This window comes from Erythrolamprus reginae, chromosome 1, assembly GCF_031021105.1.
Source record: "Erythrolamprus reginae isolate rEryReg1 chromosome 1, rEryReg1.hap1, whole genome shotgun sequence".
NCBI classification, from domain to species: domain Eukaryota; kingdom Metazoa; phylum Chordata; class Lepidosauria; order Squamata; family Dipsadidae; genus Erythrolamprus; species Erythrolamprus reginae.
This window is the reverse complement of record NC_091950.1, coordinates 43,271,151-43,285,219: the sequence shown is the minus strand read 5'-3', so window position 1 is coordinate 43,285,219 and position 14,069 is coordinate 43,271,151. Positions and strand designations below refer to the sequence as shown.

Below are 14,069 nucleotides of genomic sequence, written 5' to 3'. Positions count from 1 at the left end.
TGTTGTAAGCTATCCAGTGGGGCAGTTATAATCAATACATAAAATAATTTCATATCTATATATCTCAGCAGGATTCTAATAGTATGGTTCCAAATGGCTATCATGTTTGAATGAGTATATTAGAATTGTGCAAAGATCAGGTCTATTGAAAAAAGTCTCTCTCTTTGCCTAACTAGTAATTTTCCTGCTAATGTCCCCCTGTAAAATGGGTTCATGTTCTTTCCCAACATGGACACTCCAGGTAAGAGGAATTCAGTTCCCCAAATTTGCAGCAATGACTATTCTGAATGGAAATTCTGAGAGTTGAAGTGTCTTAAGTTGTAGAAATTTTAACCAATTCTGTAAGCACTCCCTAAATTCCAGAAAGGCTTAATTTAGTGTATTTATGGCTTTTATCCAGACATAGTTCTGCTGGATTCCGATTTTTCCAAACTCTATATTCTATTTCAGCAATTTGAACTCCAGCACAGCAAAATGAACATTGGCATATTTGTTTTATGTGTGAATATTTGTTATATGTGTGCTGTGGGAGAGTTCATGCATGGGCTTTCTTCTCATCTGATTGGCCAGGGACATAGTTGCAATTTCTTTGGCCACACCTCTATCTGGCCGAGCTCCAGTTTTTTCAACAAAGACCCAGATCTGGAAAAGACACTGTCCATCTGATTACATCGACCACTCCTGGACCCCAAACCATACGAGAACCAGGGTGGGATTGGACTCTCCTGCAGTGCACACAGAACAAATATTCAGGTAAGCCAATGTTCATTTTCCTGTGCACTGCTATGGAGAGTCCAAGCACAGGATATACCAAGCTAAATTGATGTAAGGCAGGAAACAGATTGGTCCAGGGTTTCCTCAGCAGGTAGAACCCATTGCAATATTTTTCTCCTAAATGCCACCTCCACCGAAGCAAACATGTCCATTTTGTAATTCCTCACACATGGCGATGGCGAAGACCACATGGCTGCTCTGCAAATCTTAAGGATAGAGGCCTACATTGCCCATGCTGCCATGGTGGCTGCACTCCTAGTCGAGTGTGCTGTGATGCGGTGAGGAGGTGGTCTGGCCTGATGTTCAAAAGCCAACAACCAATGGTGGTTGGTGAAACTTTCTTGCCCATCATCCTGGGTTGAAAGGAAACAAAGAGTGCCTCCAAGTGTCTGAATCGTCCCGTGCTCTTGACATATTTGCACAACACCTGGTGAATGTCTACTGTATGTCAATGTCTCTCATTCAGATGCCTAGGATTCAGAAAGAAGTGCAGCAAAATTTCCTGAGATCTGTGAACCACCTGCCACTCCAACATTTGCTCTGAAAACAGGGGGCCACAGGTTTGATCCCTCGCTGCACTAGAGACACTCAAGTTAGCTGATTAGCAGGGGCGGTTCCCCAAGTGGAGATTTCAAGCATCAGTTGAAATTGAGGATTCTAAATCGAAGGCAATTCAGTGGTCTCCCTGCAAGATGGTATTGAGCCAGAACATGTGACAATGGTGGCTAGCCCGCAATCTGAACAGCGTGCTGAGTCCAGAAGCTGCAAGTCCCCCATAAATGCCACAGTCTCTTCCCAGCCAATTTGCAAAGTTCCCTTTTTTGTAATAGAAGCTCAATTAAACTTTAAAATTTAATCTAATGAAATCGAACAATTACTGCTATTAATCAGGAGCAACGCAATCTATGTCTCTCTAGGCTCATTGAATTGAAAAAACTGAAGCTCGGCCAGAGGAAGAACCATGGACAAAGAAATTGCAACTCAATCCCTGGCCAATCAGACGAGAAGATAACCCATGCTTGGAGTCTCCATAGCAGTGCACAGGAGAAATGATCTATTCCACTTTTCTTAGCTTTTTTTTTTTTAAGTGACTGAGTGCACAATGCTACCTGGTGGATTTTTAATTTATTTTTGCATTACATTCTCTATGGTTGACTTCTATGATTAGAAAATTTTCACCTCTTCTGGAGCCACCTTTTTATTTATACTTTGAGTCTCAATATAATTAAGCTCTGACAAGCTAAAGAAATCTTAAAGCAATTAGCACTTTGGGCGGCACCAGCTAATTTATATGACTAACCCAGAAGAGCATTATGAAACAACCATTGAATATACTATGGCAAATCACAAGCATGTATTTTCCATAAAGGTTAGGCATAAAAAAGAAAACATGACATTGTGGATGCATAAATTCACTTGCGACTAAATAAGTGAAACAAGCAATAAGAGGTGAGTCTATTCAAACAGAAGAATACAAGTATGGTTTCTTGCCCAACTCTATCTCCCCAAAGAGGAGCAACATATGATTTTAAGTTCTAAATGAAAATAATAGATAATAAAGCATGGATAGTAGTGTTAGGATTTGTATTTTGATAAACAGAATTGTAAAAATTGCATTAAAACCTAATTGTAAAAATTGTACTAATACCTAGTGTTTTGTAGTAAGCAGGGGCAAAGAAACATCACAACAGGATCAGAAAAAGGTAACTGATCAAATATTACCTTGCCAATGTAGACACCGAGGTCAGAAAACTCCAAGAAAGTCAAAATCTGAATGACCAATAAGAAGCAGAAAGGTTTCTCCTCTCTCAGGTGAGCTTTAAAAAAGGGGTGGAGGCAGCTCCACTTTGCTTTTCTCTTTTGTCTTTCATCACAATAAGACACCTAGCCTCCTAATATGGCACTATCATTTAAAAACTGGAGGGAGTAGCTATGTAATGAAATGCAGAGGAAGTTATGATGTAAGAGCTTTTAAAAAAATATGTGTCATTGATCTATCTGATTTCTTTATAAGATATATTGTTCTTCTTGTGTGGAATATTCCTACCTGGAACATTAGCTGAGAGTCAAAGTCCAGAAAATTTATGAAAATTCCTTTCTCCAATATTTCCTCAACTTTCAGCTACTTAACCTTACATTACATAATAATACCTTCTTCTGAACTCTATAGACATTCTAGCAGGGAATTTCGCCTGTCACTCAACTTAGTCACTCTGCTACTTACAGAAAGGCAAGAAGATAGAAAGAAGGAATTTTGGCTTGCCTCCTCTTAAGAAAATATGAAGAGAAGAAATATTTCTGAGAAGAGTGAAATATCACAGAATGTGGGAAGTTGCAATAGTAAGGATTGTGAGTGCAGGCCAAACCACATCATCCCTGTGCATGTGTAACCGTGCTCTTTACTACATGTCTGTATACTGAATCAGGGTTATGTCATCAGGTTCAGAAAAATTCTATATTTATACTCTGAGTAGTATGCTACTTAAGAGTCCCATTTTGCAAAAAAGAACAGAGACATGAAAGAGAAATACATTTACAGTAGCACTTGAGTCTCGGCCACACTTGAGCCAAAAATTTCCATCGCTAAGCGAAACAGCAGTTAAGTGAATTTGGCCCATTTTATGACTTTCTTTGGCACAAGTTGTTAAGTGAACTTGGATTCTCCATTGACTTTTCTTGTCTGAAGGTCACAAAAGACGACAAATTGACCCCAGGACACTGCAACCGCCATAAATATGTGGCAGCTATTAAGTGTCAAAATTTTGATTACATGACCACAGGGCTATCTACAATCATCGTAAGTGTGAAAATCCATCATAAGTCACTATGTTTTCAGTGCCATTGTAACTTCAAACAGTCACGAAATGAATGATTGTAAGTCAAGGACTACATGCAATTATTTATTAGATTTTTCTTCTGCCTTTCTTACTTTATAAGTAATTCAATGCTATCTACAATGGAGGCGATTATTTACCCAAATCTGATTGACACAACAAAAACCCTAAGTTATAAAGATATCTTATACCCAGATGGTCTTTTAAAACCTAGAGAAATATTAGACTTAGGCTCAAATTAGTTCTAGAATTAAAAAAACATGAAAGGCATAGAAACAACATTTAACCCATTGGACAAAATTCTTACTGGACCAGATGATAAAAATATAATGAAGTTATACAATTATCTATTAGAAAATGAGAATTTAGAGGAAATTGTGAAGAGCCCAATGATAGCATGGGCTAAAAACATAGGCCATGATATTCACCTAGCCAAATGGGAAAAATCATGGACCGCAATTAGCAAAATTACGTTATCCGCAGCATATAAAGAAAACTGTTACAAATTATTTTACAGGTGGTATCTCTCCCCTTTAAGATTAGCGAAAATCTACACGAAATTTAAAGCAACTTGTTGGAAATGTAAAAATCAGATGGGTACTTTTTACCACATGTGGTGGTCTTGCCCTAAAGTTAAAATCCTATGGAAGACCATACATAGATGACTGTTGGAAATTACGCAGACAGAGATATAATTTTTCCCAGAAGGTTTCTTATTAGGAATATGGAATAAAAAACAAATATTACATTTAGTGGCGCATATAATTACAGCAACCAGAATAGGCTATGCTCAAAAATGGAAAAATCAAGATATCCCGTCAGAAAGTCAAATCATCAAAAAAATTTACGGAAGCCCCGAGATGGATGAAATGACGAGAGATATTAAGCACATAAAAATCAATGAAACAAACAAACCATGGGAAAAATGGTACAAATGGATCCAAAATAGAACAACTCAGATAACTGTGAAGAAAAACATTCAAATTTAATCTACAAACAAATACATACAAGGCTCTCTCTTTAAGACCAGCACAGTAAACATATATTTACATTAAGCTAAACACTTTCCTGATGTCTGTTACCAATTTCATAATGATGTGAATGTAATTAATAGAAACGTAAGATATATTTAAATAGAAGTTGAAATGGGCAATGATCTGTATACGAAAATTTAGATGTTTTCTTTTTTAATATAATTAGAAAACAAAATAAAACTTTAAATTTTTTTTAAAAAAATAGTGTGTGTGTGTGTGTGTGTGTGTGTGTACACTGCTCAAAAAATAAAGGTAACACTTAAACAACACAATAGAACTCCAAGTAAATAAAACTTCTGTGAAATCAAACTGTCCACTTAGGAAGCAACCCTGACTTTACTCTGAATTACTCTGACTTTACTCTGAATTAAGAGATTTCAGGGACATATATAGGGAGTTTATATTATGCAGCAAACATGCATAACACTGCTTACATTTTCCCTTCAAATTTCTAGTTTCTATCATATCTCAAGACCTAAAATGGTCACCTAACATCAAAAACATCATCAAAAAAGCACAACAAAGAATGTTCTTTCTGCGCCAGCTCAGGAAGCTCAAACTGCCCAAGGAACTGCTGATACAGTTCTACAAAGGAATCATTGAGTCTGTCATCTGCACCTCTATAACTGTCTGGTTTGGTTCTGCAACCCAACAGGACCGACACAGACTTCAGAGGAAAATCAGAACTGCAGAAAAAGCAATTGCTGCCAACCTGCCTTCCATTGAGGACCTGTATACGGCATGAGTCAAAAAGAGGGCGGGGAAAATATTTACTGACCCCTCACATCCTGGATACAAACTGTTTCAACTCCTACCCTCAAAACATCACTACAGAGCACTGCACACCAAGACAACTAGACACAAGAACAGTTTTTTTCCAAACGCAATCACTCTACTAAACAATTCCCTCAACACTGTCAGACTTTCTACTAAATCTGCACTTCTATTCTACTAGTTTTTCTCATCATTCCTATCACCCATTTCTTCCCATGTTGACTGTATGACTGTAACTTGTTGCTTATATCCTAAGATTTTTATTAATATTGCTTCTTCATTGCTTATTTGACCCCTATGACAATCATTAAGTGTCATACCACATGATTCTTGACAAATGTATATTTTATTTTATGCACGCTGAGAGCATATGCACCAAGACAAATTCCTTGTGTGTCCAATCACACTTGGCCAATAAAATTCTATTCTATTCTGTTCTATTCTATTTAATAATCCTGTGCGGTGAGTTTAGCTGAGAGAATGATTGACCCAAAGTTACTCAATAGGCTTCATACTTAAGGCAGGAAGGTAGGACTAGAACTCACTGTCTCCTGGTTCCTAGGCCAGCACCTTAACCACTATAGCAAACTGGCTCTCAGTGATAAATTATAGCTATTTCATTTAAATGTAAATATTTCATTGGGCTTATTACACCCGCTCATTACACCTGACTGTGGGCAATTTATATAATCCCAATTTTCCTAGTTTTTAAATTAAAAAAATTATTTAAAGATTATTACTTATGTATTTAATATTGTTATTAGCAATAGCAATAGCATTTAAAGTGATATACTGCTTCTTAGTGCTTTTACAGCCCTCTCTAAGCAGTTTACAGTATCAGCACATTGCCCCCAACAATGTGGGTCCTCATTTTACCCACCTAGGAAGGACAGAAGGCTAAGTCAACCTTGGGCCTGGTGAGATTTGATCTGCCAAATTGCAGTCAGCCGGCAGTCAGCAGAAGTAGCCTATCATGCTGCACTCTAAGCACTGTGCCAACCTGGCTCTTTCGCCATGTTAGGAAATCAAATTCGGAACAAATGTAGAAGAGATTTTGGATCCTATACCCACTTGTTTCTGGGAAGCAGGAACATGATTCAATATACACAAAAATAATGGTGATTCCCATGGTTATTAGAAAAGATTTAATCATGGAAATACAACAGCCTCAAACAATTGCACAACAGTTGTCTATTGTAAATGAAGCAAGGCAATACAATGTAATTGTATGTTTAATTTATACATGGTATGCTTGTGTGTGTGTCTGTTAGTATATGGGGTTTTTTAAATTTTCAAATATTTTAAATTTAGTTGGATTATTTATGATTTGTTTCACTTGTTGTGAGCCGCCCCGAGTCTTCGGAGAGGGGCGGCATACAAATCCAAATAATAAATAATAAATAAGAAAATAAATTTATAACACTCACCTTGAGGAAGGCGGGGTCTTGAACAGGCCACAGATTTTCTGTGGTGAATTCATCTAAATTACTCTTTGGGAATTGGCTTTGCTTTAGGAAGTCAATTTGTTGCTCAAATTCTTCCATCTCTTTCACAATTGGCTAAAACAAAACACCAGCAATTACTATGTGCTGTTTCAAAGTAGATAATGGAACATATATTCTAAGAAACTGATAATGCTCACATACGGTTTCTAATTTCAACTGGATCTACATATGAAAATATTTTCCTAGTGAGTGTGAACACCGATTCATTTAATCCCCAAAACTCCAATAATTTCTCTGGCACTCAGAAGATAGAAATACTGAATATTTGTAGGGGAATTTGTTTTTCTTTATAAAAAATAATTAATAATATATTTTCTGCATTCTTTGGCTATGTACTCCTGGTTTTTCTGCTCCCCCATTTTTGCTACTGCCATCTTGAACATGGAGCAAAATAAGGTAGTCCTCATTCAACAACTGTCTTTTGGGGGATTGTTTATTTTATTTATTTATTTTATTACTTGGATTTGTATGCCGCCCCTCTCCGAAGACAGTTGTGACCACCATGAAAATGTAATTTTGTGACCAGTCCTCACATTTATCACCTTTGAAGTTTTGTAAAGCAAAGCAAAGTGGAAGTAAGATCATAAACACAGCCATGGTTTGACTTAGTGACTGCTTTAGTTAATGACTGAGTTGCTAGTCTGTAATGTGTGCCCAAAATGTGGACTACCTGTACAGTGGTACCTCTACTTACAAACGCCTCTACTGATGAACTTTTCGAGATATGAACTGGGTGTCCAAGATTTTTTTGCCTCTACTCACGAACCATTTTCCACTTATAAACCCTTGCTTCTCTCTCGGCTGCTGCTGCTGCTTTTAAGTTTGCAGGCTCTGATGATCGCAAGGGAACTGGAGCCAAGCTTTGCCATGCGGGGTCTCCACCCCACCATCCTTTCTGCTAGAAAACGGTGCATTTGAGGAGCTCCCGCAGCTGCCCGAAATCCAAGGGGGGATTTCGGATGGGAGATCAGGTGATGCAAGTGGCAGGTGAGGGGGAATTTCAGATGGCAGATTGGGCAAAGCAAGTGGCAGGCGAGGGGGAATTTCAGATGGGAGATCAAGCGAAGCAAGCAAGGGGCGAGCGGGATTTCGGATGGGAGATTGGGCAGAGCAAGTGGTATTCAAGGGGGGATTTCATATGGGAGTCTGGGCAAAGCAAGCGGCGGGCGAGGGGGATTTTGGATTGAAGGCCGCTTGCTTCGACCGATCTCCCATCTGAAATCACCCCTCAACTGCCGCTTGCTTCGCGCAATCTCCCATCCGAAATCCCCCCTCGCCTGCCGCTTGCTTTGCCCAATCTCCCATCTGAAATCCCCCCTCGCCTGCCGCTTGCTTTGCCCAATCTCCCATCTGAAATCCCCCCTCGCCTGCCGCTTGCTTCGCGCAATCACCCATCCGAAATCCCCCCTCGCCTGCCGCTTGCTTCGCACAATTTTCCATCTGAAATCACCCCTCACCTGCTGCTTGCTTCACCCGATCTCCCATCTGAAATCACCCCTCACCTGCCGCTTGCTTCGTGCAATCTCCTATCCGAAATCTCCCCTTGTCTGCCGCTTGCTTTGCCTGATCTCCCATCTGAAATCACCCCTCTCCTGCCGCTTGCTTCATGCAATCTCCCATCCGAAATCACCCCTTACCTGCCGCTTGCTTTGCCCGATCTCCCATCTGAAATCCCCCCTCGCCTGCCGCTTGCTTCGCCCGATCACCCATCTGAAATCCCCCCTCGCCTGCCGCTTGCTTTGCCCGATCTCCCATCTGAAATCCCCCCTCGCCTGCCGCTTGCTTTGCCCGATCTCCCATCTGAAATCCCCCCTCGCCTGCCGCTTGCTTCGCCCGATCACCCATCTGAAATCCCCCCTCATCTGCCGCTTGCTTCACGCAACCTCCCATCCAAAATCTCCCCTCGCCTGCCGTTTGCTTCGCCCGATCTCCCATCTGAAACCCCCCTCGTCTGCTGCTTCCTTCTTCCCATCTCACTGCCAAAACCACCTCTGGCCCGCCGCTTCCTTCACTGCCCAATCTCACTTCCAAAATCACCTCTCACCCACCGCTTCCTCCGCCCATGGCTTTTTTTTTAAGCCTTAAAGTTTTGGATTTTCCTAATGGGTTTGTACGCATTATTTGCTTTTACATTGATTCCTATGGGAAAAATTGCTTCTACTTACAAATGTTTCTACTTAAGAACCTGGTCATGGAATGAATTAAATTCGTAAGTAGAGGTGCCATTGTATTTAGGTAGAGGAGACAGTAACTCACCGGCTGAATTCATACAATACTGTACGACCTGATTAAAAACTGATATGTTCTGCCATATGTTGGGGTGGCACATAGAGGAGTCTTAGGAAAACAGTAAATTTGTTTTCCTAAAGCAGTAAAACTGTTTTCCTGGTAATAAACAAGCAGTAAAAAGATGTTGCTCTGCTTGTAGAGAGAGCATGCAAATACATTCAAGTTGATAGTTATTGGAGCTTGATTATTATTTCTATTTTATTTTTGCATCATTTGGAAGCTTCTGAGAACTATCTGGGAATAGTCTAACTAAATTGCAGAAAGAAAGAAACAATCATTCTGCGTGCACATTGTTAATATTATATCAATTATGCTTATTTCAATGAAATGCATAGATGATATGCAAAAATGATTTCCATCTGTTTGTCATTAAAAGATCACTGTGTTTTAATCACTAGATTACTCAGTTGATATTTGTACTGCTGTCGGAAAAAGGAATCAGATACAATTTTAAGTTGCTTTAATATATTCAGAGCATTCCAGATCATGAATGTTATGGTTGTGCTATATGATATGTGATTAATGATTGCAGTTGACTAGAATGAGTTCCTACAAGTTAATTTAAAAAAAAAGATATTTCCAGCAGTGTTCCCTCTAATTTTTTTTTGGGGGGGGGGGGGGGGGCAGAAAAGTATAGTGTCTGAGCGGCAGTCCCTTCGGGACTGGGCGGCACAGAAATAATAAATAAATAAATAAATAAATAAACAAACAAACAAACAAATAAAAAAACCACCCTGTTTTGCCTCAGAGAATTTCAAAATAAAATACTGTACTGTGTGTCTATAACAGTGAGCTCATAATAGGGCAACTCTATCAATATCAAAATGCCACTTAAATACTTGAGCTAGTTTTAAACTAGATTTTGATTTTCTTTCTCTCTTCCTTACTCCCATTCTTTTTCTTTCTCTTTTCCTTCCTCTCTTTTTTCTATCTGTTTCTCTCTCTTCCTCTCTCTCTCCTTCCCTCTCACTCTTTCCCTCTCGGCTTCTGGGCAGGTTTGGAAAACTCTGAGTTGATGATGATTTTTAAGTGAGCAATTGCTCACTGCTCAGCTTAGAGGGAACTATGATTTCCAGTGTCCTATGCCTCAACCAAACCAGCTGCATAAGATTCAAGAACTAGCTTCTCCATGTTTTATGATCTTAATCAGAAAACAAATAATAATTAAAAATCAGAAGGTATTTTCCCAGTTGATTCACAAATAACCACTCCATCAAATTTGCTTTTACCTCAAGTAGAGTATTCTGTTTCTCTGCGAGTCTTTCCAGAACCTTCAGCTCTTTCATAAGCTGCTTAGTTCTTTGGAATACTGAAAGAGGTTGCATTCTCATGTCTGTCAATCTCAATTTTGCTTTATAGGATTGCATTTCAGCCAGAGTTTTCTTCATGGGGCAGATGTGGGCCAATATAACCTAAAATAGAATATTTTAACAAGGAAGGGAAAGAAGTATGTAAGACTCAGCAGGCTTATAGCACTTTGGGAAGTTCAGATATTTATGTTCAAAATGCTTCACATATCTGATCTCAGAAAATCTAGGACAGCATGATTTTTAAAATACCTAAGATGGAATCTAGAATTGCACCCATTTCTATTTCTCTCTCACTTTCTTCCCCACTGGATGCAGCACATATCCAAAATTAATTTAGGAAATAGCTTCCTGCTTATGAAATTGTAACTTCAATGTTTTGAACCAGGAACATTAGTAACAAAATCCAAGCACCTTTCTTCTTCCTCTCAAGAAAATTTGTTGGCTCAGACACTAAACCGTCTTTCCCATAATGTAAATGACCTCTGAAATGAAAGAGCCCCATCTCGCTAGATCAAGCTGCTAAATCCACCTTGGGCTTTGGGTTAAAGCACATCTTGTTTGTGCCTGCTGAACTGCCCTAATTCTTGACTGAACACCTAATGAGTCACCATTTCCACTTGGCAGATGGGGGCTATTTGGCAGCTACAGGTGGAAGGTTAATAGTAGAAATTTATGGTGATGAGCCATTCAGATTTAAAAGGCAGTTTTTAAAAAAATATTATAGCACTGACATAAAGGAGCAACATAAAAAAAAAGAAAACTCTATCGTTACATTTTCAAAAGTTTGGGAATACAGTGATACCTTGTCTTACAAACTTAATTGGTTCCGGGACGAGGTTCTTAAGATGAAAAGTTTGTAAAACGAAACAATGTTTCCCATAGGAACCAATGGAAAAGCGATTAATGCGTGCAAGCCCAACATTCACCCCTTTTGCCAGCCGAAGCACCCGTTTTTGCGCTGCTGGGATTCCCCTGAGGCTCCCCTCCATGGGAAACCCTACCTCCGGATGATGCTGCAGGGGAATCCCAGCATCGCAAAAACGAGCGCTTCGCTGGCAACGGAAGTCCGGAGGTGGGGTTTCCCAGTGAAGGGAGCATCAGTGAAATTGCAGCATCATAAAAACACGGAAGTCCTCGAAACCCCACCTCTGGACTTCCATGTTTTTGCGATGCTGTGACTTCGCTGAGGCTCCCCTCACTGGGAAACCCCACCTCCAGACTTCCGTTGCCAGCGAAGTGCCCATTTTTGCACTGCTGGTATTCCCCTGCAGCATCGCAAAAATGTGGAAGTCTGGAGGTGGTGTTTCCCATGGAGGGGAGGCTCAGGGGAATCCCAGCAGTGCAAAAACGGGTGCTTCGCTGGCAACGGAAGTCCGGAGGCGGGGCATCCCAGTGGCAGCGGTGGGTTTGTAAGGTGAAAATAGTTTGTAAGAAGAGGCAAAAAAAATCTTAAACCCCGGGTTTGTATCTAGAAAAGTTTGTATGACGAGGCGTTTGTAAGATGAGGTATCACTGCACTTCAAGAATAGCAATATTTAGAAATACCTGGCTTCTAATCCAGCTGTATACAGTATATATTACACTACAATTGTTCCTATGTCATTTTTTCCAGTTCCTTTTTTAAGTGAACTACCTTACCTTACAATGCTTAAGATGCTCCTGAGGAGAAAAATCAAGTGTTTCTTCTGAGGGGGACAATATAGACTTTATTCTTTTTATGTCTTTCTCCATTGTTTTCACTTCAGATTCAATAGCGTCAACATCCTACATTTTCAGAAACAATCATAGTACTTATTCTCAGCTGAAGTCTCTTAAATGCAAAACCAATCATGCACTTGTACCAATATAAGACTCAGAAAGTCTACATTTTTATTTATATCCCAAAAGCCACACTTCCCTTGAGTGTTACCTTATTAGCCAGTTGGTTGCATCCATTTTTCTTGAATTCCCTCATTAAATCATGTGTCATTGCAGCCCAACAAATACGATTATTTTTCTTTATTAAGAAATTTTTATTAATTTCTTTTAAAAAGCATAATCAAGAAAATATATACATTGACATATTTGCAATATTTGCAATACACAAAAAAGAAAATTGAAAAACGTACATACACTTCTAAACAAACAAAAAACACCTGGACAATTACAAAATTACAACTAACATAAAAATATCATCAATTTCCTCTTGAGAGAAGGAGAGTTACAGTCTTGTTGCATATCAAATTATTTTCTGTTGAATAAAAGTCATCGGCATTCACTGTTGTTCTTTTTGGTTATCAATGTCTTCTCTATTATTATTATTTTTAAACCGCCTTCCGCACCCTTTTTTATTAATTAATTTAGTTACATAAAGATTTGTTTTCACAAAAATCGTTGTAATTGCATCATATTTCATCTTTCTGTTAATAAATACATATCTTAAAGCATTGTTATTATCGTAATTCAATTTGAACTTCTATTTCTCCTCTTAAACCAATCATAAAATATGTTCCATGTTTTATAATAATCAGAGTCTTCTTTGTTTTTTTAATTTTAATGTTAAGGCATCTAGTTCTGCACAGTCAAGAATTTTCTTTAGTATTAATGAGTCTTCCGGAGGGTTAGGTTTTTTCCAGCATTGGGCTATTGCCATTCTAGTTGCAGTCAGTATGTGTATCAGCAGATAATATTTATTTTTGTCTAATGTTTTATTTATTATTCCTAGCAGGATTATTTTTAATACTGAAAAAGTGTCTAATATATTGGCTGTTATGAGAACCACAGAAGCAATATCAAATTTGCTTATGGCCCAAGCTAGGATTATATGAAGCCAAGCCAGGAGATGTGGAATGAATTATGTCTTTGCTCTTATGGCCAATAAAAAAATACCTTCACCCTCTATTTGCTGTTTTGTTTGTATTTCACTATTCTTTGGTCCCAAGTATTTCTGACACATATACAGCAGTGGGCTACCAGCCAGAACGCTAAATTGCACTTGCGGCCGAGGCTTGTAAGTGCTTGTGGGGCCAGCACAATTTTGATTCTGCACCTTTGGAGGTAGCAAAATCGCGCACAGAGCTGCAGTTCCGCCCGTGTTTTGGCATGCGTAGAAGCAAAAAAACCTCACCAAAACACGGGCACACCTGTGGCTTTGTGCATGATTTTGCTACCTCCACAGGTGCAGAAGCAAAATTGCACTGGCCCCACTTATGAGCCGTGGCGGCGAGTGAAATTTAGCATTCTGGCTAGTAGCCCAATACTGCACATATACCATATTTAAATATAATGTTATGTTGTTTTCTTCCCCAAGAATTTATGTGAAATAAATGCACAACCTTTCTTGCCTACCACTATCTCAGTTTAACTCAACTTTCTCTGGTCTTTCTCTTGCCCCACTATAGTAAAATTGTTTGATTAAGGCCGGTCTGTATTGTATTCCAGTAAGAGTCATGCAAATAGATGGCTAAATCATCAACATCAAGAACTGTATCTGAACCAGAGGTGGGTTCCTCCCAGTTCACCTGAACCGGTAGCAACACACTGGTGATGTCACAATGGTGCCACCGAACC

At 39.1% G+C, this 14,069-nt stretch overlaps 1 protein-coding gene across 4 annotated transcripts in view; it reads right to left on the bottom strand.

Annotated features, from left to right (window-relative positions):
* Nucleotides 1-14,069, bottom strand: part of SYNE2 (spectrin repeat containing nuclear envelope protein 2) — a 319,436-nt gene that overhangs the window by 144,690 nt on the left and 160,677 nt on the right. For all 4 annotated transcript variants that reach the window (XM_070750996.1, XM_070751014.1, XM_070751005.1 and 1 more), the window contains 3 exons: nt 12,159-12,284; nt 10,440-10,622; nt 6,844-6,975 (listed from right to left, as the gene is read on the bottom strand). In XM_070750996.1, coding sequence (XP_070607097.1) covers nt 6,844-6,975; nt 10,440-10,622; nt 12,159-12,284 — 441 coding nt within the window. The remainder of the gene's footprint in view (nt 1-6,843; nt 6,976-10,439; nt 10,623-12,158; nt 12,285-14,069) is intronic.